The sequence below is a fragment of the Piliocolobus tephrosceles genome, chromosome 6 (genome assembly GCF_002776525.5).
Source record: "Piliocolobus tephrosceles isolate RC106 chromosome 6, ASM277652v3, whole genome shotgun sequence".
Classification (NCBI taxonomy): Eukaryota; Metazoa; Chordata; class Mammalia; order Primates; family Cercopithecidae; genus Piliocolobus; species Piliocolobus tephrosceles.
This window is the reverse complement of record NC_045439.1, coordinates 148,179,540-148,205,029: the sequence shown is the minus strand read 5'-3', so window position 1 is coordinate 148,205,029 and position 25,490 is coordinate 148,179,540. Positions and strand designations below refer to the sequence as shown.

Sequence of the window (25,490 nt, the reverse complement as noted above, 5' to 3'; positions counted from 1 at the left end):
AGCTGCCATGAGTTTTCTTTCTGGCTTCATGACTATGGTTGTTTCCTGTTACTCCTGCTGAGTACCAGGGACTGTGAGATCAATCATCTCTAGCCACTGCCCTCTTCTTGAGTAGTCAATGAGTACAGCTGGTGAGAGCCAGGATCTGGCATCCAAGTGGGAGGAGAAGGAAGGGAGGATCAGGAGGTTGCCCACAGGAGAAGATATCTCAAGGTTGCAAGTAGGAAGGATTCAAGCCAAGGAAGGGAATTTCTAGCTAATTCTGAATTAAAACAAGTCAGACTCTGCCTTCTTGTCCACCCATGTGTATGCCTGCAGTAGCAGGAATTCATAAGAATGAGAAAGGTTAAGTGGAAAAATACTGGCCTGAAAATAGATAATGGAAGCTCTGCTAGTGCCAGGGTGTACTTTGCTGAGTCAGCATTAAGTGTGAGTAAATGTATCTGAATAAAAGTGAACCATGAGTATGTGTCTAAAGCATTCCAGCAAGGTGCTTTCAAGTTGTTGGAAAAGGATAATCCTTAGTTAGGATTGTAGCAAAGGCTAAAATAATCTTTCACCACAAAGATAATCGTATGGTCCCATGTGCTCCCGGTCCTGCGGGTGCACACAGTCGGTGCAAAGGGAGTCTTCCCCTGCCATGGATGGGCAGCTAACTGTGCTCCTTTGCTTTCCAGCTGTGTCGACTCTACAAGTTTATTGAACAGAAGGGAGATTTGCAAGATCTAATGCCAACAATCAATTCATTAATAAAACAGAAAACAGGTATTGCGCAGTTGGTGAAGTATGGCTTAAAAGACCTAGAGGAAGTTGTTGGACTGTTGAAGAAACTCGGCATCAAGTTACAGGTTTGGCAACGGTTTGATACTGGCAGTACAAATGTGTAGCATTACTAATAGCACAGGGAGGAAATGTGTTTCATTTCACTAATGCTAGTTAGTGTTTTATTTTTCCAGAAAAACTGCTTTCTGTGTTTTGGAGCATTTGATATTTAGTAATCATTTTGGCTTAAATCAGGATTTCTTTGCAAGTGCCACTGTTCCTATCATGAAGCAGTTCTTACTGTGTTAGCCTCAGAGAGGTGGTTATTCTTAAAGAGAAGAGAATTTATTTTACATGTCAGGCTATTGTTAAACAGACTTTGTGCTAGATCTTACTAAATATTTTGTTTGTGCTAAATAGATTGTTCTGATGCTATTGATGGGAAACACCATTTTCAGCATTATATTCCACATTCTAACTTTCAAACCCTTGACACATTTGCATGGCGTCTCTCTTTATAGGTCTTGATTAATTTGGGCTTGGTTTACAAGGTGCAGCAGCACAATGGAATCATCTTCCAGTTTGTGGCATTTATCAAACGAAGGCAAAGGGCTATACCTGAAATCCTCGCAGCTGGAGGCAGATATGACCTGCTGGTGAGGGCTTGCCCTTTATTTATTTGTTCTGACTTAATTTTATTTCTTCTTAACTTATTATTTTGAAATTTTCAAACTAACACCAAAAATTTTATTATCATTAGATACTTCTATTAATATATCTTTCATCTAGGAATAGAAATATAATGTGAACCACATTTGTAGTTGTTTAAACTTTAAAAAATTATATTATTTTGCAGGATAGTTGCAAAGATAGTATAGAGAGTTCTCATGTACCATTTACTCTGTGTGTTTGTGTATATATATATATTTTTTTGTTTTTATTTATTTATTTATTTATTTTTGGAGACAGGGTCTTGCTCTGTCACCCTGGCTGGAGTGCAGTGGCATAATCTTGGCTCACTGCAGCCTCAACCTCCCTGGGCTCAAACGATTCTCTCACCTTAACCTCCCAAGTAGCTGAGACTACAGGCATGCACCACCACACCCAGCTAATTTTTTGTATTATCAGTAGAGACAGGGTTTTGTCGTGTTGCCCAGGCTGGTCTCAAACTCCTGAGCTCAAGCAGTCCACCCACCTCAACCTCTCAGAGTGCTGGGATTACAGGCGTGAGCCACTGCACTACCTCTTGCATAAGCATAGTAAAATATCAAAACCAGAAAATTGACATTTGTACAATGTATGTGCATCATTCTTTTCCATGTTATCATGTGTACATTCCCATAACAACCACCATAATCAGGGTACAGAACTATTCCATCACCACAGAGATTTATGGGTATCAACATCTTATCAATTGAAATGGAATGTAGAAACTTTACCTCCCTGTATGTCTCTTTACCTCATGCCCCATTTATAATATAACTGTCTTAAATATTTCTTCTAATACATTGAGATCCACATCAAACAGTGTTAAATTTTTTACTTTACTGTTAAATGTAATTAGAAAACTCAAGGGGAGAAGAAAGTCTATTGTATTTATCCCAAATTTCTGGTTTGTGATGAGAAATTTGCTGTTATTTGAATTACTTTTCCCCTATAGGAAAGGTATTTCTGACTTGATGCTTTAAAGATTCTTTTTGTCTTTAGTTTCAAGTTAAATTATGATGTGTCTGGGCATGAGTTTCTTTGGATTTATCTTGTTAAGGGTTTGCTTAGCTTCTTAGATCTATAGGTGTATGTCTTTTGTGAATTTGGGGGATTTCTTCAGGTGTTATTTCTTTGAATTTTTTTTCAGTCTCACCCTCTTTTTTCTCTCCTTCTGTGACCCCAGTGACATGAATGTCCTTGAGGCTATGGGACATTTTTGTCCAGGCTGATCTCACACTCCTGGCTGCAAGCAATCCTCCTGCCTTGGCCTTTCAAAGCACTGGGATTATGGGTGTGAGCCACCACACCTGACCTGTAATTTTAAATCATTTAGTAACATTAAGTAAAAAGAGACAAGTGGTATCAATTTTATAATATATTTTATTTAACCTAGTATATCCAAAATATTATTTCAACATGTACTCAAACTTCTAAAAATTAACAAGGATTTTACATTTTTTTCAAAGTCTTTGCAGCCAGTATGTGTTTTACATGTACAGCATGTGTCAATTTGGATTAGCCGTATTTCAAATGCTCCGTGGTCACTTGTGACTAGTGGCTGCCATATTGAACAGTTCAGAGTTAGATGGAACATTTGTTAATATTTTTCTAAATGTGCATGTGTGCTTGCTTCTCTCTTTTACTACACACACACATTTCTTTTTGTTGAACTCTTTGATGATAAGCTGCTGACAAAGCACCCACTCTTTAATCATTGTCTTCCCCATAATCACATTTTCTTTGCTATTTCATAACCGTAACTGTTCATGTCTCTCCACAGATTCCCCAATTTCGAGGGCCACAAGCTCTGGGGCCAGTTCCCACTGCCATTGGGGTCAGCATAGCTATAGACAAGATATCTGCTGCTGTCCTCAACATGGAGGAACCTGTAAGTCTGGCTTGGCTTCCCAGCATACTTCGAGGCGTCTTTCATTTCTAAAAGTATGATTTGCCTTTTGCAGTCATTTACATGGGGCTTCAGATGTGAAAGCTATAGACCCAGGGTTTTGAAACTTACCTTTAATATGGTAGACAAGCCTAAGACTTGATGTCAATCTCCGCATTTCAGTCGTTAGCATCTGCTCTCTAGCTGGGTGACCTTAGACCAGGGGTCCCCAACCCCCGGGCGGCAGACTAGTACCCATGTGGGTTAGGAACCTGTTAGGAACTGGGCTGCACAGCAGGAGGTGAGCAGCGGGCTTGTAAACATTACCACCGGAGCTCCACCTCCTGTCAGATCAGTGGTGGCATTCGATTCTATAGGAGCGTGAACCTTGTTGTGAACTGTGCACGCAAGGGATCTAGACTGCACGCTACTTATGAGAATCTAACTAATGCCTGATGATCCTAGGTGGAATAGTTTCATTCCAAAAGCATCTCCTCCCCACCCCCGCACCATCCATGGAAAAATTTTCTTCCATGAAACCAGTCCCTGGTGCCAAAAAGATTGAAGACTTCTGCCTTAGACAATTAATTCATCCTTCCCTAGCCTCACTTTCCTTATCTGTAATGTACCATATAAATGTGAGATATTATAGTTATTAACAGGCTTTTATCAAAATTTCTTATTCAGGCCAGGCATGGTGGCTCACGCCTATAATCCCAGCACTTTGGAAGGGCGAGGCAGGCAGATCCCTTGAGCCCAGGAGTTCAAGACTAGCCTGGGCAACATAGCGAAACCCCATCTCTACCAAAAAATACAAAACTTAGCCAAGTGTGGTTAATTAGCTATGCACCTGTAGTTCCAGCTACTCAGGAGGCTGAGATGGGACAATCGCTTGAACCCAGGACTGGGAGGTTGCAGTGAGCTGAAATCATGCCACTTGCACTCCAGCTGTGGCAACAGAGCCAGACCCTGTCAAAAAAAAAATCCTGCTGTGGTCTGCAAAGCTAGAAATAGCTTTTTTCCCCCTTATATTTCAGGCAAGATTAGTTTTCCCAGAGAAAAACAGTATTTTCCTAAATGGCTCAGGGTAGTTGAAATAATTTCTGTCTTGAAAGACTAATATAACTTTTTTTTTTACTATGGCTGAGCATGGTGGCTCATGCCTGTAATCCCAGTTGTATCCCAATAAGGCCAAGGCAGGTAGATCACTTGAGGCCAGAAGTTTGAGACCAGCCTGGCCAACAAGGCGGAACATCATCCCTACTAAAAATTAAAAAAAAAAAAAAAATTTTGGCCAGGCATGGTGGTGCACGCCTGTAATCCCAGCCACTCTGAAGGCTGAGGCAGGAGACTTGCTTAAACCCAGGAGGCAGAGGTTATAGTGAGCTGAGATCGTGCCACTGTATACCAGCCTGGGCGACAGAGCGAGACTCTGTCTCAGAAAAAAAAGAAAGTTTTTTAACTGTGTCTTTTTTTTTTTTTTTTTTTAACAATGTTGTTTTGAAGCCAGGCCTTCGGCACACTGCGTTTCTATACAGGATTTCAGGAATGCCCATCTTCCGAAGAATGCTGCCTCCTCTCCTGATGCTGCTTTCACTTCCATGCCTGCAGTCTTGCTCCTCTAACTGTAACCTTCTGTTTCTGATCCAGGTTACAATAAGCTCTTGTGACCTCCTGGTTGTAAGTGTTGGCCAGATGTCTATGTCCAGGGCCATCAACCTAACCCAGAAACTCTGGACAGCAGGCATCACAGCAGAAATCATGTACGACTGGTCACAGGTAATGGGACAAAAGGCACCTGTGAGTGAAGTGCGAATAGCTATGGCTCTCATGGCAAATATCCTCTGCACCTTTAGACTGTCAGACTCTGTTTATCTCTGTAATTCGAGTTGCCTCCTGTGTTAGTTTCTGATTGCTGCAGTAACCAATTACCACAAACTTACTGGCTTAAACACATATTTATTATCTTACATTTCTGGAAGTCAGAAATCCAAAAGCACTTTCACTGAGTTAAATTCAACAGGGCTGGCTCCTCTGGAAGCTCTAGGGGAGAATCTGTGTCCTTGCCTTTTCCAGCTCCTGGAGGCCTCCTGTGTTCCTTGGCTCATGACTTCTTCCTCCATCATTACACTCAACAATGAAGCGCCTCCTTCGTCGCTGACCTGTGCTTCTGTTCTTACTGTCCAGCTCTCTCATACATGCACCCTGTGATTACACTGGGCCCACCCAGATAATCCTGGTTGATCACTAACAGGTTCTAGGAATGACGATATGGACACCTTTGCAGGGCTGTACACCAGCCTACCACACTTGCAAAGGCACTCGGTGCTTAGTGTGTTTTGGGCTCTGTATCCTGAGACCTCCCACAGCATACAGGCCTGACACTTGCCATGGGTGTGGAGGTGTGGAAAGTGGCACCCAGGACACATGCCTGCCCTTTGGAATGGGGGGTGTAAGCAGATCATAGAAGGGGTACACTCCCAGGAGATCATCCAGGTTGTGCTCACATTTGCCCACACTAAAGGTGCCCCAGAGCATGGCGATGACCAGGGACACAGACCCACTACCCTCCCACCTGCTCTGTTTACATCACCTGCCGGGAGGCTTCTGAAGCTGCTGCTGTTTACTCGTTGTGTGTGTGTGTGTTGTATCAAAATTCATATCAGAAGTGTACTGAGCAACAAGGTTTTTTTTGTTTTTTTGTTTTTGTTTTTTGAGACGGAGTCTCGCTCTGTCACCCAGGCTGGAGTGCAGTGGCCGGATCTCAGCTCACTGCAAGCTCCGCCTGCTGGGTTTACACCATTCTCCTGCCTCAGCCTCCCGAGTAGCTGGGACTACAGGTGCCCGCCACCTCACCCGGCTAATTTTTTGTGTTTTTAGTAGAGATGGGGTTTCACCGTGTTAGCCAGGATGGTCTTGATCTCCTGACCTCGAGATCCGCCCTTCTTGGCCTCCGAAAGTGCTGGGATTACAGGCTTGAGCCACCGCGCCCAGCCTTGAGCAACAATTTTTAATCATTTGACAGAACAATGTCCTTTTCTACTTGTTCACTTGTTTCATAAATCATTAGAGAAGTGTTCTGTCCTGCAGTAAAATCCAAGCCTAGTGGTCAATGACCTCAGTCCTGTACAGTGGCAACCCGCAGGCTTCTCTGCCCTGTCCTGGTTTGTTTCTTCAATTCTGCTTTTCACCTTCCCTTATTTCATTTGTTTCCTTCATTTTCCTCAGAGGCTTTTTCAGTGTGTGTGTGTGTGTGTGTGTGTGTGTGTGTGTGTTGTGTTGTATAATTTGGGGCATCTTTTATTAAGTCTTGAAGCTTTTGCAAACCTCTTACTATTGATTGATTATTCATGGCCCCTTAGAACAATCATGAAGATAAGGAAGGCAAGAGAGGCCTATTCCTCCCTTGAATTGCTTATGCTTCTTCCTTAATATTTATATCCCCCTGAAGTCAGCACATTTAGTAATTCACATTGAGAATATAATTGGAAACAGTATTTTCATTCTCCTTAATTACTTAAAGCTGTTCCAGGTGCTCTGTGTTTATTTTCTACACTATGTTTGTTTGTTTCAGTCCCAAGAGGAATTGCAAGAGTACTGCAGACATCATGAAATCACCTATGTGGCCCTTGTCTCGGATAAAGAAGGAAGCCATGTCAAGGTAAAGACGCCAGAGATTTTTTTTTTTTTTTAATACTCTAAGTTCTCAGGTACATGTTCACAACGTGCAGGTTTGTTATGTATGTATACATGTGCCGTGTTGGTGTGCTGCACCCATTAACTCATCATTTGCATTAGGTATATCTCCTAATGCTATCCCTCCCCGCTCCCCCCACCCCACAATAGACCCCGGTGTGTGATGTTCCCCTTCCTGTGTCCAAGTGATCTTGTTGTTCAGTTCCCACCTATGAGTGAGAACATGTGGTGTTTGGCTTTCTGTCCTTGTGATAGTTTGCTGAGAATGATGGTTTCCAGCTGCATCCATGTCCCTGCAAAGGACACAAACTCATCCTTTTTTATGGCTGCATAGTATTCCATGGTGTATATGTGCCACATTTTCTTAATCCAGTCTGTCACTGATGGACATTTGGGTTGATTCCAAGTCTTTGCTATTGTGAATAGTGCCACAATAAACATACATGTGCATGTGTCTTTATAGCAGCATGATTTATAATCCTTTGGGTATATACCCAGTAATGGGATGGCTGGGTCAAATGGTATTTCTAGTTCTAGATCCTTGAGGAATCACCACACTGTCTTCCACAATGGTTGAACTAGTTTACAGTCCCACCAACAGTGTAAAAGTGTTCCTATTTCTCCACATCCTCTCCAGCACCTGTTGTTTCCTGACTTTTTAATGATTGCCATTCTAACTGGTGTGAGATGGTACCTCGTGGTTTTGATTTGCATTTCTCTGATGGCCAGTGATGATGAGCATTTTTTCATGTGTGATCCCTTCCTTACTCCTTATACAAAAATTAATTCAAGATGGATTAGAGACTTAAATGTTAGACCTAAAACCATAAAAACCCTAGAAGAAAACCTAGGCAGTACCATTCAGGACATAGCCATGGGCAAGGACTTCATGTCTAAAACACCAAAAGCAATGGCAACAAAAGCTAAAATTGACAAATGGAGTCTAATTAAACTAAAGAGCTTCTGCACAGCAAAAGAAACTACCATCAGAGTGAACAGGCAACCTACAGAACGGGAGAAAATTTTTGCAATCTACTCATCTAACAAAGGGCTAATATCCAGAACCTACAAAGAATTCAAACAAATTTAAAAGAAAAAAACAACCCCATCAAAAAGTGGGCAAAAGATATGAACAGACACTTCTCAAAAGAAGACATTTATGCAGCCAACAAACGCCAGAGATTTTTTATAATTCAATAGTCAGGTGGAACACCTGCCTTCACACTGAGGCCCTGAGCCGTGTAGGTGGCTGGAAATCCATTCCCTCTGCTCTCCCTTTCCATTGTTGGGTTTCTTACTGAAGAAAATGTGTATAAAATAAGAAAGAGAGTCTACCTTCATTAAAGCTTTGAAAAGCAAAACAAAAAAACTGGCTGTGGTTTTTTCCTACTTTTCTTCTCTTAATTCTCTTTTTCCATCTAAGAAAATAAGAATAAGTAAAGTTGATATCTGCTAATAGGCATATCCTCTCACTGCTTTGTAACCAGTTTTACTTTTCTGTACTCAACTAAAAGTGTTCATAAATATACCACCTCTTAACCTTTATTTCTAATTATTTTTAAAGGGAAAAAAAACTTTCTTAAAAATATTTTTCTCTTCTAATGTTTTTGTTTGGTTTTGATATCAGGGTAATGTTGGCCTGATAAAATGGGATGGAGAGTGTTCTCTCCTCTTCTGTTTTCTGTAAGATATTGTATACAATTGATATTAGAAGTCCAACCTCAAATATTTCTACATAGAGAGCTATTCTGGTCACCTCTTTCTTCTAGAGGCAGCTTTGGTATTTTATATCTTTCCCAGAACTTTTCCAGTTCATCTGAGTTTTCAAATATTTCCCCGTTATTGTTTCACTGTCTCTAGGATCTGCAGTGTTGCTCTCTCCTTCAGACCTAATATGGGTAATTTGTGTCTTCCCTCTTTTTTGTCTAATCAGCCTGGCTAGAGATTGATCAGTTTTGTCTTTCCAAGAACCAGCTTTTGGTGTCATTGGTTTTTCTCAGTTTTTACTTGCTCATGTGTTTTCTCTTTTATTCATCTCCACTCTTACCCATTACTATTTTCTTCCTTTTGCTCATTTTGGATTTAGTTTATTCATCTTTTAGTTTTTTCAGGTAGAACTTTAGAGGAGGAATTGACAGACTACAACTTGGACCAAATTCAGCCTGTAGCCTACTTTTATATGTCTGTGAACTTGAAATTTTTACATTCTTTGTTAAAAAGCAACAACAAACAAAGGAGAGTGTGCGACTCAAACTATGTATGGCCCGCAAAGCTTAAAATATTTCCTATCTGGTCCTTTACAGAAAAAAATTCGAAGCTTTGTTATTATACATATTTAGGATTTTATATTTTCTTGATGAATTGTCTTCGTCATTATAAAATATTCCTTATCCCTGCTAATATTTCTTGTTTTGAAATCCTTTGGGTAGTGTTTATATCACTACCTTTCTCCATCCTTTTATTTTTAACCTGTCTATTTTTTTAAAGAGATGGGGTCTCATCATGTTGCCCAGGCTGGCCTTGAACTCCTGGGTTCAAGTGATTTTCTCACCTCAGCCTCCAGCTGGGATACAGCTGTGTGCCACTGCACCGGGCTAACTTAGCTATCTTTATATTTAAAGTGAGTTTCTTATACACAGTCACTAGGTTGACTTTTCTTCTTTTTTTTTTTTGAGACAGAGTCTCGCTGTGTTGCCCAGGCTAGAGTGCAGTGGCGCATGCTCGGCTCACTGCAACCTCCACCTCCTGGGTTCAAGCGATTCTCCTACCTCAGCCTCCTGAGTAGCTGGGTTTATAGGCGCACACCACCACACCCGGCTAATTTTTGTATTTTTAGTAGAAACAGGGTTTCACCATGTTGGTCAAGCTAGTCTCAAACTCCTGACCTCATGATCCACCCACCTCGGCCTCCCAAAGTGTTGGGATTACAGGCTTGAGCCACCGTGCCCGGCCTCCTTTTTTTTTGTTGTTGTTTTTTGGTTTTTTTGTTTTTTGGTTTTTTTTATTCTGAGAATCCTGGCTCTTTTTTTTTTTTTTTTTTTTTTTTTTTGAGACAAGGTCTCACTCTGTCACCCATGTTGTAGTGCAGTGACATGATCTCGGCTCACTGCAACCTGTCTCCCAGGACCAAGTGATCCTCCCACCTCAGCCTCCTGAGTAGCTGGGACTACAGGCACATGCCACCATGACTAGCTAATTTTTGTATTTTTAGTAGAGATGAGGTATTCCCATGTTGCCTAGGCTGGTCTCGAATTCCTGGCCTCAAGTGACCCGCCCACCTTGGCCTCCCAAAGTGCTGGGATAACAGGTGTGAGCCACTGCGCCCAGCCAGTAGCAACATTTTCATATTTCAAAAGCAAGACATCACTTCATTTATCCATTCAGTCAACACATTTTAAGCATTCACAATGTAGAAGGGATTGCACTTGGGGCCATTGAAGATATAGAAACATTTAAGCCATAACTCCTGCTGTCAAGGATTCTGTAATCTGGTAAGGAACATGAGACATTTGTGCGTGATTATGAGCTCAAAAATACTACATGCCATGAGAGTCCTACAGATAAATTTCTCCGAAGGTCCCTCAGGCTAGGAGACTACATAAGAGGAAGCAGTGAAGTCTGTAGGAGGGTGCTGGGATGTATCCTACCCACAAGAATTCATAGGATATGGATAGGTCCCGGAAGGGCCTTTTAAGAAGAGGGAACTGCAAAGGTGATGGTAATTCTTTCAGTAGTTGTCCCAAAGATAGAGGCCAACCGGCAGAGAACCATTCTGGTGCAACCCTGAATAGTCTATTTTGGGTGAGACAGATGGATCCGAAGCAGAAAATGGTTATAGCTACATCATGGAGAGCCCAAATACCAACCAAAAATCTGATTTTTTATATTTAGCAGTTATTGGGGAGGCCCCGAATGTTTTGAACAGGAGACATCCAAGCTGTGTTTGAGAAAAATTAATCTGCAGGGATGCGTAGCATGGAATAGAGTGAGGGAGAGACTGAAGACAGTGGAAGGAGTATAAAGAATATCAAACTAGCCTAGGCCAAGGTTGGATGCTGGCCAGGGGAGTGAAGATGAAGGGATAGATGCATAAAAGTGGGATGACAGGACTTGGGTTTAGAAAGAAGAGGGAGGAGCGGTAGATAAAGCTGAGATCTGAGAAACCTTGGTGGATGACCAGATTTAAAGGGGAAGATGTTAATGAATCACATGAAATGAGAGCCCATTCATCTTGGCCTTAAGAAAAAAAAAATTCTATCATCTATGATAAATTAGTCCAGACCAGGGTTTCTCAACAACAGCGCTGTTCACATTTTGGGCCAAATAATTCTCTGTTTTAGGGGGCTGTCCTGTGCGTTAGCAGTATCCCTGACCGCTGCCCACTACATGCCAGTTGCACTGTCCAAAAATGTCACCAGACATTGCTAAATGTCCCCTGGGGAGCAAAATTGACCCTGGTTAAGAACCACTGACCCAAACTGTTGATTTAGTAGTCTTACTGTGGTGCTCTGAGCTACTCTTCTGGGTTCAGAAACCTCCAAATGATAGATCTGTTTCATTCTTTTTAAGGTTAAGTCTTTCGAGAAGGAAAGGCAGACAGAGAAGCGTGTGCTGGAGACTGAACTTGTGGACCATGTACTGCAGAAACTGAGGACTAAAGTCAGTGATGAAAGGAATGGCAGGTAACTTAGGAAACAAAAGCTGACAAAACTGACTTCAATTACCTATATGGAAACTACATAAATTTATTTTAAAAGTCAATTTGAGCCAGGTGCTGTGGCTCCTATCTGTAATCCAAGCACTTTGGGAGGCCAAGTTTGGGGAATCACTTGAGGCCAGGAATGCAAGACCAGCCTGAGCAACATACCAAGACCCCGTTTCTAAAAAAAAATTATTTTTTGCTTAGCTGGGCGTGGTGGTGCATGCCTATAGTCTCAGCTACTCAGGAGATAGGTAGGAGGATTGCTTGAGCCCAGGAGGTCAAGGCTGCAGTGAGCCATGTTCATACCACTGCACTCCAGCCTGGGTGACAGAGAAACACCCTGTCTCAAAAAAACAAAAAGAAAGAAATCAATTTGATCCTTTTGAGAAACAAAGATAGGTCAGGATTACTTTTAATGAACCATTCTGTTGTTTCTTAATAACTCAATAGCAGTTTAATTGTATGACCATCTTATTGTATGGTAAGACTAATCATAGCTTACATTCAACATTTGTTCTTCATAACATTTCCAAGAATATCATTTTGAAAAGTCTCAGGAGCCAAAATCTATCTGTCATTATCTTATTCAGTCTGCTAATCAGTGAATTTCAGTAATATTTTGTCCATGTACTTTGAAAGGTGTACTATTCTGGGAAAAGATCTCACTTCCTCATGATGGGAGTATCAACCATCTGGGTAGCAATTTGGCAAAGTAAATTAAAAAGCCTTAAAACTAAACTTTTTTTTTTTTTTTTTTTTTTTTTGAGGCAGAGTCTCGCTCTGTCGCCTAGGCTGGAGTGCAGTGGCCGGATCTCAGCTCACTGCAAACTCTGCCGCCTGGGTTTACACCATTCTCCTGCCTCAGCCTCCCGAGTAGCTGGGACTACAGGCGCCAGCCACCTCGCCCGGCTAGCTTGTTGTTGTATTTTTTAGTAGAGACGGGGTTTCACCGTGTTAGCCAGGATGGTCTCGAACTCCTGACCTCGTGATCCGCCCGTCTCAGCCTCCCAAAGTGCTGGGATTACAGGCTTGAGCCACCACGCCCGGCCGGCAAAACTAAACATTTTTTAAAAATCGACCTAGCAATTCCATTTTCAGGAATTTATAGTAAAAATTATTTTAAAGATGTCTATCAAGGCTCATTTATAACAGCAGTTCTCCAACTTCTTGGTCTTAGAACCCCTTTACACCCTTAAAAATTATTTGAGGATCCCAAAGAACTTTTGTTTATGTGAGTTATATCTATAAATATTAAAACATAAACATTTAAAAACTATTTATTCATTTAAAAATAACAATAACCCCATTACATGCTAACCTATTTCTATTGAAAAACAAGTGTATTTTCCAAAACAAAATTAATTTAGTAAGGAAAATGGCATTGTTTAAAATATTTGCAAATCTTTTTAGTGCACTGTTTTACATTTTTGTAATCTATTTTAACGCTTTAGTAGAAAAAACAATTCTCATATCTGTTTATGTATTCAATCTGTTGTGATACCACAAATCATATAGTGTCTGGAAAATTCCATTGCACATTTGTGAGAGGATGAGAGTGAAAAGGCAATTAATATTTTAGGATTATTATGAAAACAGTTTTGACCTTGCAAGATCCCTTGAAAGGATATGAGGGACCTTCAGGAGTCTCTAGACCACACTTGGAGCACATAATTTCAAAATATTCATTGGTAGAAGATTGTTTGAATTATGATAATTTGGTGAAATATTGCGCAGTCTTTATGATGATTCTACCAAAGCTGAGTTCATTGACATGGAAGGATGTCCAAAAATAGGATGTATAATATAATGCCATTTTGTTTTAAACAAAATATACAACCTGTACATAAAAAAAAGTCTAGAAGAATGTACCAACTTTAACTGTAGTTTTGGTTAGTGGGATTACAAGGGATCTGAAATTACTTTGTTAAGCTTTTCTATATTTTGCAACTCTGTTTTTTCTTTTTTCTTTTCTTTTTTTTTTTTTTTTTTTTTTTGAGACAAAGAGTCTCACTCTTGCCCAGGCTGAAGTGCAGTGGTGTGAACATGACTCGCTATAGCCTCAACCTCCCAGGCTCAGGTGATCCTCCCTTCTTGGCTTCCTGAGTAGCTGGGACCACAGTCATGTGCCACCTTGCCCAGCTAATTTTTTAAAATTATTTGTAGAGACAGGATCTCCTTATGTTGCCCAGGCTGGTCTCCAACTCCTGGGCTCAAGCAATTCTCCCGCCTCAAGCAATTCTTATATAAATGCTCATTATCAGAAAATACAACACTGTAATTTTTTTGGCTTATATCAGTAATTCTCAACCAACAATGATTTTGCTTCCCAGGGGACATCTGGCAATATATGGAGACATTTTTGGTTGTCATAACTGGGGAGTTCTACTGGTATCTAGGAAAGGCCAGGGATACTGTGAAGACATCCTAAAGGATACAGGACTAATACCCCCCAACAAAGAATTTTCTGGCCTAAAATTTCAGTAGTACCAAGATTAAGAAATCCTGGCTTATAGAAAACAAACCCTGCTCTGTTCTTCTCATGCCCCCACCCCTTCTTATTTGCACCTAGCCTTAATAAATTCACCATTAGGTGTTTCTGAGGGAACATAATGTTCTTGAAATCACCAGTATTGGAATTATAGATCTAAATCAAAGACAGAGGTTTAGAAGACAAACCAAGAAATAGGCAAGTAGTGAGTATGGGGGAACATTACCAGGACATTTAAAAGGCTACATGGGATTTAGTTTTAGCAGGGAAAGGTTCAGAGTTTTTCCTCCACACAAATGATTATTTCCCTGCTTTCCCAAGATAGAGTGCTGTTGTCTCTCTCAAAGGCTATAAATTAATTCACAGCATTTGAAAGAACATCCATTCACAGCTTTTTAAAGAATATCCTTATTTGCCAAATGTTCTCCTGTGGGTGGTTGCCAAGGCTGCTGTCATAATGAAGGTGGAGCTGCTGTTGCTCGTGTTTCCTTGTATTATGAGGGGGGCGGAAAGAACACCCATTATATTTCATTGAAATCAGCTTCTTGTGTGGATCCAGGATTTCAAGCCCAGCTGAATAAATCAGAATGTTTTCTTTAGGCATTTGTTAACTTAAAAAGACATCCTTTATAATTTTTTACTTGCTCTTGACCAAAGCATAACTAAATGCAAATTTTTTGTTTTTGTGTTTCCACCCACTAATAACCAAGAAGAAGATGTTTTTATATTTAATGGAAAAGTGACTCACTATACATGTAGTTCACTGTAAGTTATGTGTTGCTTGTGCCTTATTGACTGTTCTTTAATTGTTTTTGTTTGCTTGTTTTTAGAGAAGCTTCCGATAATCTTGCTGTGCAAAATCTGAAGGGGTCATTTTCTAATGCTTCAGGTATAATTACTAATTATAATCTGAACATAATGATGCTTATATGTTTGCTCTAAGCACTTATTACCGTGGCTGCTTGTGACATTGGAAATCTATTTTTAAAATAACATATACACAATAAATTGTACCACGTGGGATTCATCCCTATGCTTTGAAATCCACATCCTAGAAAATGATAAAACAACTGGAATTTAGCCGACTCTTCTACTCTTATTTTTACAAGTGATTTAATCTTCCTTCTACTCAATTTATTGTACAAGTGAAATGTGGATAATTTTCCTGGAGATTTTCCTCACACAGAGGATTGAAGGAAGTATTTTGAAATCCCTTGAAGAAGACACTATATACATTTTGTTTTCATGAAAGCCAAGAGGGCACAGTGGTGATAATTACACCTTTACTTTCATCACCTCTAGCAACCTGACTGAAAAAGAAGGGTTCCAGTTAAGGCCATGAGAAGACATATCTGGCTTTTAACAGAATTGAGTCTTTCCCATTCATTTCTGTTAGCACTAACTTTGTGTTGCCATCAGATTGCCAATTCTTGGAGGAATTTAAAGAAGTATTAGGGTTTGGCGATATTCAGGTTGATTTTCTTAGGCCCCTGAGGTTTTGATGACTCATGTTGCCTCTCTGCCCCTTCCACCACCCCTCAATCCCTGCCTGAGGAGAGATGCATCAAAACTGCTGGGTGTTGGGGTTCTGGGCTCCTCACCTATCCGGTGCAAATGGTTGCAGGGATAGAAAACACAGCCCAGCCATGATCTAGCCCTTAGAATCACGACAGGATGTCTACTAATCAACTCTGCCATCTCTCTGTAGTATGTTGTAGAAAGTGGGACCAGATAAGGCTGTAAATTCTGAAACTCTCTGTCTCAGGTTTGTTTGAAATCCATGGAGCAACAGTGGTTCCCATTGTGAGTGTGCTAGCCCCAGAGAAGCTGTCAGCCAGCACTAGGAGGCGATATGAAACTCAGGTACACTGGGTCAGGGTGTCTTTGGCTTTCTAATATGAGTTACATAAGAGAAAAACAATAACAACAGGAAAGGAAAATAAGAAACATGGAATTTCTTGGAAATCTTTTTTCCAAAACAAAACTTTTTTCTTCCAACTTCCGTAACTGGGTGGCTTCTGAAAGCATTATCAATACAAAGCATCTCTCTGGCTCCAGAATTCCCATCTGTCCTCCAGAGAGGGGCCGTTGTGCCCTGTGGGCACCTTGAAGCAGCTGTTGTCAGAGTTATTTCTGAATGAAATCTATCTAATCTGGCTCTAAAGGTAATTGAGGTTTGTGCTCTAAACAGCAAAGTAGAAGAGGCCGATGACAAGACTTAAGACAGGTTTCTCATTCTATACATGGTTTCGGCATTTGCTATATGCCTAATGGTGTGCTAAGAGCTGTGCAAAATGTAGAAGACATTAACATGGCCCCAGTCCTCAAAAGAGTTTATAACTTAGAAGCATATGCATTATGTAGAGAATAATAAAAGAAAATAAACATAGGCCAAGTGCGGTGGCTTATGCCTGTAATCCCAGCACTTTGGGAGGCTGAGGAGGGCAGATCACTTGAGGTCAGGAGTTCGAGACCAGCCTGGCCAACATGGTGAAACCCTCTCTACTAAAAATACAAAACTTAGCCGAGCGTGGCGGCAAACGCCTATAATCCCAGCCACTCAGGCGGCTGAGGCAGGAGAATCGCATGAACTGGGGAAGCAGAGATCGCAGTGAGCCAAGATCACGCCACTACGCTCCAGCCTGGGCAACAGAGCTAGGCTTTGTCTCAAAATAAAATAAAATAACTATAGTAGAACACTGAGTTAAATTTATAGAATAAGAACGTTAGAGTGTGCTGTGGACATATGCGGAAGAGTGAGTGTTAAAAGCGCAGTCAATTTTAGAAATGTAATCAGACTGAAATACAAAGATCAGGTACTTTATTTTTGTAAGCTCTTCTAGCTGTTTCTCAGGATTTGGGTGGAAACCTATTTTTCCCATCTTCCTACTGCCTTCATCACCTACCAAGTTTCAGTTCTCATGCCATGTCCTCGTTGTTGCCACTTCTCCTTTTCCCAGTTTAGCTTCATACTATCATCTCTCTGTGTGCACTGTTTCACCGCACTGAGCCTTTACAAGGCATCATTTCAAAATTATGAGGAGATAATTGACAAGGATTATTAAACAAATGGTCAAGATAAGTTATAAAAACCTCATTTCCTCTGAGATCATATTGCCGGACACCCCTTTCTGAATGGATTAAGAGCAAATCTTTTCTTTTTTTGAGACAGTCTCACTCTATCACTCAGGCCGGAGTGCAGTAGCGCAGTATCAGCTCACCACAACCTTTGCCTCTCATGTTCAAGTGATTCTCCTGCCTCAGCCTCCTGAGTAGCTAGTATATTATAAGCGCCCGCCACCATGCCCAGCTAATTTTTGTATTTTCAGTAGAGACAGGGTTTCGCCAAGTTGGCCAGGCTGGTCTCTAACTCCTGACCTCAGGTGATCCCCCAGCCTTGGCCTCCCAAAGTGCTGGGATTACTGGCATTAGCCACCACACCCAGCCAAGGGCAAACCTTTAGACACCATTTGGAATCGTTTCTAGGCTTTGGTGTGTTACCGTGTGATTGTGTCCTGGGATAGGAAATAAGATGGCAAGAAAGATGGCTTGGTTTAACATGTTCTGAATTTCATTTTCTTATTATTAGGTACAAACTCGACTTCAGACCTCCCTTGCCAACTTACATCAGAAAAGCAGTGAAATTGAAATTCTGGCTGTAAGTGGCTTTCTTTCATATTTTGAAGGTGGCTTCTGTCCATACTGTCAAAGTAGTTGCCTCAGGGTTCAGAGCTTTTTTGCTCAGTGTCAGCAGAATTTGGATGCAGGCCTTATTGTCACTGATGTGAACTACACGCAATTTAAAACTATTAAGAACTAGGGGGAGAATTTAAGGTTTTGTGTTTCTCCTCTTTGTTCCTCTGAAAGATAGAGGGAGGAAAATGAAAACAAAAATCATTTTCCTACATATTTCAGGCCTTTGCCTTACTAAGCTTACACCGAATACATGTAGCAGTGTCAAACCTTTTGGATGTGGTATAGAAGGAAAGGGAATACAGTTGCCACTGCTTATTAATTCTCCAGTGCTAAGATCTTATCACTGCACAGTTCATTAAGCCCTTTTATAGCACAATAGCATCTCAGACTATGCAAACCCTAGTCATACTGCTGCATCCCACGTGACACTGTGGTCACAAAGCCGTATTGTGCTGCTGAGAGTTCCCTGAGAGATGATGTATATTTCTGTGTATTCACAGGTGGATCTACCCAAAGAAACAATATTACAGTTTTTATCATTAGAGGTAAGCAATATGAACTCTTCTGCACTGTGGCCTTTAAGATCCCAAATCTTTGCTGTTAGTTTGCCAAAAGAATACTGAAGATGGCATTCATTCGTGATAGTATTTTTCTGGCAGTCCCAGGAATTTAGTAACATTTTTTCCTTTTATGTGACACACATGTTCCTAAATCCTATGTTGAACTTACACTTTTCTAGTGACTTTTTAATTTTTCAGAGATACTTATTTTATTAAACAAACAAAAAAAAAACCACATACTGCTTTTACTACGTGTCAGGGTCTGGCAGGCCTTGTTGTAAGCATTTTACAAGTAGTAACTCATTTAATCATAACCACCCCAAAATGTAGATACTGTTATTATCCCCACTTTAAGAGTATGGATGTAGAGAGCTTAAATATGTTACCCATGGTCACCCAGCTAGTAAGTAGTAGAACCAGGATTGGAACCTAAGCACACTAGCAGAATCTGTGTTCTTAACCACCATACTATATACTATCTCTCAAACAAACCTCCATTCCAGCTAGGGAAGCTCATTTGTAGATGAGTACTATACAAAAAAAAATCCTTTTGTAAAAATTAATTAGGTCCTTTATAAATAAATATATATATATATTTATAGGTACATCCCTTTATCTTCAAATAGCCTAAATAAGAACTTTAAAAATTTGAATAGTTATCTTTGCTATTAAGAGCACTTAACTATAGTCATAGCTATAGGTGACTTTTGCAACATGTCATATCAAAGAATACTTTTTTGTCTATCCAGAGTGTTTAGTCACAGATTAAACTACATTAATAGTGAACTTGGCCCTAGAACTAATATTTTATATTTCATTTGTTGTCCTTACAAATAAGCATATGCCACTATACTGGCAGTGTACTGATTTATGATCCAGTCAAATGGATATACTTCAGAGCCGCTATCACCATTGTACAAAAAGTAAATGGAGGCCAGGTGCAGTGGCTCAGGCCTATAATCCCAGCACTTTGGGAGGCCGAGGTGGGTGGATCACCCGAGGTCTGAAGTTCGAGACCAGCCTGGTCAACATGGTGAAACCCCGTCTCTACTAAAAATACAAAAAATTAGCTTGGCGTAATGGCACGCGCCTGTAATCCCAGCTACTTGGGAGGCTGAGGCAGGAGAATCACTTGAACCCAGGAGGCAGAGGTTGTGATGAGCCAAGATGGCGCCACTGCACTCCAGCCTGGGCAACAAGACCGAAACTCCATCTCAAAAAAAAAAAAAAAAAGTAAGCGGTAGGCAGAAATAACTGGTCTACAGTCACATCAGCACACTAGGGCTGCAGCATTGTTAATCAGGCCCTAATTAGGGAGTCTTGTTTTAAGAAAAATTGGTGCTTCAAAGGAATCCCAGCAGTCTCCTAACCGGTTCTGCTATCTCCCTATTACTGATTCCCCTGGTATAAAGAGGGGAATGACACTGGAATTTCATTAGTGACCCAGAAAAAGCCAGCTAGTAAACCCTAGTGCCCTGCTGTTAAGTCTTATCTATTTTTTTCCTAGTGGGATGCTGACGAACAGGCATTTAACACAACTGTGAAGCAGCTGCTGTCACGCCTGCCAAAGCAGAGATACCTCAAATTAGTCTGTGATGAAATTTATAACATCAAAGTAGAAAAAAAGTAAGTTATCACTTGGATGGGCATAGCAGGTTTCACATGGTTACAATTCAGGGAGGGGTTTCAGAGTGACATGATTTCATTGCCTTGCTGAGGTTTGGCGCCTGGTAAGCTGTTGTTAGAACTGCAGCTGACAGCCACTAAATCTTGCTTGGACTGTGAATCACAAGTCATGATCTCGTCAGTAACAAAACACAGGGGTCCTAGGATTAGCTGTCCCAATTACAGTTTTGTTCACCCAGGTAATTCAGTTTCTAAGAAGTATGTTTAAATGAAAGAAAATAACCATGACTACTTCGCTGTATGTCCTTATGTCAGAATACCAACCAATCATTCACGTTATGACACACTTAAAAGGCAACAAGGAAGCCTATGAGGTGAATGGTTATCTCCTTATTAGGACCTTATACTACAGACCCCCATCAGTCACACCTTGTATAAAACCTATATAATTTTTTAGTGACTAGCCTTCCCTCTTGTTTTTCCTTAAATAAAGCTCCTATAGGTTGTTATAAAAATTTATTAGCTCTGTTCTTCACTCATTAAACTGAGTCTGTCCTTATAACCTTTTCCTTTCTTTTACAGGGTGTCTGTGCTATTTCTGTATAGCTATAGAGATGACTACTACAGAATCTTATTTTAACCCTAAAGAACTGTCATTAACCTCATTCAAACAGAGGCTTATACTGGAATAATGGAATGTTGTACATTCATCGTAATTTAAAACTAAATTCTAAGAGGCTGGGTGCAGCGGCTCACACCTGTAATCCCAGCACTTTGGGAAGCCAAGGCAGAAAGACTGCTTGAAACCAGGAGTTTGAGAGCAGCCTGAGCAACAAAGCAAGACCCCATCTCTACAAAAACTAAAAAAATTAGCTGGGCATGGTGGCACATGCCTGTAGTCCCAGCTACTCCAGAGGCTAAAATGGATCACCTGAGCCTTAGGAGGTTGAGGCTGCAGTGAGCTGTGATTACGCCACTGCACTCCAGCCTGGGACAACAGAGCAAGACCCTGTCTTTTAAAAAAAAAAAAAAAAAAAAAAATTTCTAAGAAGCTGTCCTACAAAGTTGAGCTTTGTTAGTTTTTCATGTGTAATATATTATACATTTATCTTTTGGGATATAATAAATGCTTTCATATACCTGCTGCTTTTTAATTGTAAATCTATTAACACTAAAGGTTTTAGGGAGCTAGAACATAAGATATAGCCTTTTCTTCCCTTGGCTGTAATGACTAAGCACATGAAAATATCCAAACTAAAGGGCATAAAGAAACCAAAAATCATTATTACTTTGGAACCTTTATTCTTGATGACTTTGTAATATGTTTATCCTAAGGTGGTTAAACAAACTCTCACTTGACTATGAGAACTCATTGGAACTTGAGGAACCATGATGATAAAATTATACAGCTAGGTAGGAAGCAGCTCATGAGATAACATGACTTTTTATAAAACTGTCAGGTTTCAATTCTAATAACCTAGAAGATACTATAGGGCTGAAGCCTATTCATTAATCACATCATTCTAGAATTAGCAGTTATTGCCAGAACTGTTAAAATGGGATGGGAAAAGAATAAATAATGAGACAGTGCTGATAAACAGACATGTTTAATGATAGCTTGCTCTTCACAGAGATGTCTACAGAAACTTTTAATCTATAATCCAGGAGAATATAACCATGCAACACAGACCAATTAGCCAAATGCAAAATAAACTAGATTCTTACCACAACTATTCTATAAACACTGCAACTGTTCTTTCCAAAAGGACCCTAATCTTATGTGAAAACACCTACTGTGGGGGAACCAGAAACCTAGCTATGTGGCCAAAAGGAAAAAATAGCAATTCAGTGGTTAATTGGTGAAAGCAGGAAATTTGTGCCCTTTACTGTGCTGCTGTTGCTGGTGTTGCTGCTGGTGTTGCTGGTGTTGCTGGTGTTGCTGCTGCGGCAGGTGCTGCTGCTGCTGCTACTGCCGCTGCTGCTGCCGCCGCTGCTGCTTTGGTCTTCTTAGTTTTGTTCTTTTTGTCTCTCTTCTTCAGCCCATCCATGTTAGCTCTCAGTAGGTTTGAATAAGCCTAAAAGATACAACAGAGCATACCTTAGTGGGAAGATGTGCAAATTGGCAGAACAGCAGCCCTATTTGCATAATGGATTTAGGGTAGCCAAAAATCAGGAAGCCTACGTGATAAAGAATATAGCACCACTGGACACTTGTACCGGAAAATGGTATAAACATAAAACTCTCTTTCACATTATAACAGCTTCTGCAACACCCACAGACAGTTGCACACATTTTTTACATTTTTTTCAAGGGGAAACTGCAGGCAACTTCTTGTTCAACTATACTATAGGTAGCATATATCTACAGCTTAAGACAAAATCTAACAAAAAAACTAGAAAGGAAGAGTGTATTAGCGTTGAAATTCACACGCTGGCAGCTTTTACTTGAAAAATACCAGTAAAACTTATCACCAGAGAGCGGTGAACCCAAGTATCAATCTTACCCAGTGTTCACTATCATGCCGACTCTTGCCCTGAGAAGGAAGACATAAGGAACACCCAAAACTCACCATCTGAAACTTATTCACTTCCTTGGAGCTCACCTGAAAAAGAAGGAAAAAAGAGGTCACACCTATTATCCATATAAGCATCCTCTTCTCCACCCCAGACAGTATCTCAAAAGCCTCTGGAAGACAACATCCTTATCTTTAAAATACTTCTTCCCAACTTCAGGGGTTCGTGATACATGAATGGTTACTTTTCTACTCTACTTTCCTCTGCCTAGAGAACAAGAAAAGGAGCTCTACATCTTTTTCCACATGAGAATTGCACCAAGAGGTGAAAGGCAGTAGGCTCCTTTAAAAAAAAAAAAAAAGCTTTGTTTCTCACCTCCTGAAATCCCTTAGAAAGGTGGCACTGAGTGTTCTCCCTGGGTTCTGAGAAAAGTCAGAGGACTTCTCAGTATTAATTTTTTATACATTAATATAAGATATATGTAAACTACTCCCTCCTCATCTTATTTTTAAACCTGCCTTCCATTAATTCAAGCATATTTAAGCACAATGCAAGCTACCACAAAATAAATTCTACCTCTGAAGAAGACTCCTTAGGTTTTCATTATTTCATGATATCTAACTTTATTTGTAAAAACCACATAAGCTTATTTTACTGTAAAAGTCCTCTCAAGATAACTTGTCACGGGAGACTTATCAACTAAGTATAGTCTACATTTTCATGCAGTCAGTATCCTACACTAATGTGATTAGAGAGTAAGTCTGGTTCTGCCACAGCAGAATAAAGTAGTATTCACTCAACTCAAGAAGTCTCTTCCTTTGCATTATTCAACCTCCACTGAAAGGAAAGACGAGGGCTCTTGACTAAAATGCATATTCTCTCAAGTGTGAAACCTAACATTTAGCTGCACATTCGCCATGTGAACCACAAAGATAAGAAAACAATAGCATCACCTGGTACCAAGAAACTGCTTATTGAAGGCTCAGCACAGTAAGGGGCTAAAGAATCAAATATTTATGCCAACGGCTCCTTACAGTACTACGAATGAGGACGAATATGCTACTTTCACTCCTTTCCGCAAAAATTTTAGCAGAACTAACGACTGTTTGACCTCTACCTTCTTCATTTTATTCTTGAGTTTTCTACTACTGAAGTATAGGAAGGTCCTAGTCTCAAAAACAGCCACACAGGGCAAAAGGGAAAAGTAAATAAAAGCCTGGTTCAGAAAAGCCCCATCCTCTCTTCAGTTCGCCCCATCCTCTCTTCAGTTCGAGTCTCTACATTTCAAAAGACAGCCTTAGGAATTCAGCTCACCACAGTGCTGATCTTCTTTTTCCCATCGGTAGCTCTTAACAGACACTTGTTGTCTGCGGGCTCAAAGCCCTCCACAGTACCTTTCTTTGGAATGGGTTTGGTTCGGCCGTCATCTGAAGGAAAAATGCATCCTGGTGAACACGGCCGCATACGTGGCTGAGCGGCACACAAACAGTTAAAACAGAGGAGGGGGTAAGTGATGACCTAATCCAGCCCCGCTGCTCTAGTTCTCTTAAACACCTCGTCTGCTATCACCGTCTGGCGAAACCCTGGAGAAACTATTATTTCCACGACGGAAACACGTAATATCGAAGCACGTTAAATCCCACTCAAAGTGGCGGCGTTTGGGATCCCTGACAAAGAGCCCTGGGCTGCTTGGGGCCCATTGTTACCAGAAGCAACCTAGGCGGCTCAGTGCTGGGGACTGCGCCAGCTACAATCCCCATTATTTTCCAGGCCCGAAGCCCCGAATGTGCCCAATACAGAGTGACGGAAGGTAGAGGAAGCGGCGGTCCGCGGCAGACAGAATCCGGTGGCTCCCAGACACCGGGCACCCGAGGAGCATCGCCCGGCTCCCCTCCCGCTGCTTACACTTCTTCAAGGTGATATAGACGCTGCCCGACGTCCGGCACTTCTGGAAAAGTCTGGTCAGCTCCGTCAGGAACTAGAAAACAACAGGCCCGGCCCCGTTAGCTAGCCCCAAATCCTCGCCCCGCCGCGTCAAGGCCCTGGTCCTCCCGCAGAAGGAGGCAGAGGTCTCGATCAAAGCCTGAGCCGCCCCCGTCTCTCTGCCGGCCAAGCCTAGCCATACCTGCTCGCTCTCCAACAACACCATCGCGGCGACGCTGGCTCGACTCCCTCCGCTTAAGCCCCTAGCAGTGAGAGCCGGAAGTTCGGCCTAGGCTGGGCGGGACTTCCGCTACTACGCTTCCATTGTCTTCCACCAATCTCTTCTCTTCCACCAATCCCGGCCGGCGCCCTCCCCCCGCCCCGCCCGCCTTGCGCCGGCGCCCTGGGACGTCCGGGGGCCAGTGACCTGGAGGCGTTGGGGCTGCCCTGGGCCGTCACTTGAGAGAGATCGTCTTACCTCAGCCAGAGTGAGGGAGTGAGAGCAAAAGAAAGTTTTGATAGCAGCGTATAGTTTATGTTCAGCTGTATGCTGGACAGGTTACCTAACAATTCAGTGACTCAGTTTCCTTATCCATAAAGTGAGGGTAATGATAGTATCTACTTCGCAGTGTGGTCGTGAAGCGTAAATGAAACTCAGATTAAATACGTAGAACAGTGCCTGGCACATGCAGCGTGTTCCGTAGGTATCAGCTATTGTTCTTTTAATTATTGTCATCATTATAAGTTCTTGTAGAGCCTTTAAATTCTCACTAAACGCTGACCTGCAGCTCCAGCCAGAGGGGCTGGGCCGGGAGCAGTGGCTCAGGCCTGTAATCCCAGCACTTTGGGAGGCCGAGGCGTGTGGATCACGAGGTCAGGATATTGAGACCATCCTGGCTAACACGGTGAAACCCCGTCTTTACTAAAAAT

The 25,490-nt window shown here is 41.3% G+C and overlaps 2 protein-coding genes across 4 annotated transcripts in view; one reads left to right on the top strand and one right to left on the bottom strand.

Annotated features, from left to right (window-relative positions):
• Positions 1 to 21,262, top strand: part of EIF2AK4 (eukaryotic translation initiation factor 2 alpha kinase 4) — a 110,371-nt gene extending 89,109 nt beyond the window's left edge. For 2 of the 3 annotated variants that reach the window (XM_023189383.1, XM_023189382.2), the window contains 12 exons: positions 678 to 848; positions 1,284 to 1,418; positions 3,251 to 3,358; positions 5,006 to 5,134; positions 6,930 to 7,016; positions 11,621 to 11,733; positions 15,072 to 15,130; positions 16,007 to 16,104; positions 17,831 to 17,899; positions 18,438 to 18,482; positions 20,005 to 20,123; positions 20,706 to 21,262. In XM_023189383.1, the coding sequence (XP_023045151.1) occupies positions 678 to 848; positions 1,284 to 1,418; positions 3,251 to 3,358; positions 5,006 to 5,134; positions 6,930 to 7,016; positions 11,621 to 11,733; positions 15,072 to 15,130; positions 16,007 to 16,104; positions 17,831 to 17,899; positions 18,438 to 18,482; positions 20,005 to 20,123; positions 20,706 to 20,763 (1,191 nt within the window). In that variant the 3' untranslated portion in view covers positions 20,764 to 21,262. Of the gene's footprint in view, positions 1 to 677; positions 849 to 1,283; positions 1,419 to 3,250; positions 3,359 to 5,005; positions 5,135 to 6,929; positions 7,017 to 11,620; positions 11,734 to 14,954; positions 14,991 to 15,071; positions 15,131 to 16,006; positions 16,105 to 17,830; positions 17,900 to 18,437; positions 18,483 to 20,004; positions 20,124 to 20,705 lie in introns of those variants that run through there. The other variant, XM_023189384.1, reaches the window with a different exon arrangement.
• Positions 21,263 to 21,711: 449 nt separating this feature from the next.
• Positions 21,712 to 24,919, bottom strand: SRP14 (signal recognition particle 14). The gene is made up of 5 exons (XM_023189385.2): positions 24,763 to 24,919; positions 24,543 to 24,615; positions 23,952 to 24,064; positions 22,694 to 22,726; positions 21,712 to 22,198 (listed from the first exon to the last, which is right to left on the bottom strand). The coding sequence occupies exons 1-5, from the start codon at positions 24,784 to 24,786 to the stop codon at positions 22,007 to 22,009; spliced, it is 435 nt and encodes a 144-aa protein (XP_023045153.1). The 5' UTR covers positions 24,787 to 24,919; the 3' UTR covers positions 21,712 to 22,006.
• Positions 24,920 to 25,490: the final 571 nt, after the last annotated feature.

What these genes read in the sequence shown, in the direction of transcription:
- SRP14 (XM_023189385.2), bottom strand. Translation starts at nt 24,786, where the DNA reads ATGGTGTTGTTGGAGAGCGAGCAG. An exon ending in TGTTGTTGGAGAGCGAGCAG is followed by an intron (nt 24,616 to 24,762) that starts GTATGGCTAGGC and finishes GTTGTTTTCTAG; the next exon opens with TTCCTGACGGAGCTGACCAG. An exon ending in AAAAGAAGATCAGCACTGTG is followed by an intron (nt 22,727 to 23,951) that starts GTGAGCTGAATT and finishes CTTCTTTTTCAG; the next exon opens with GTGAGCTCCAAGGAAGTGAA.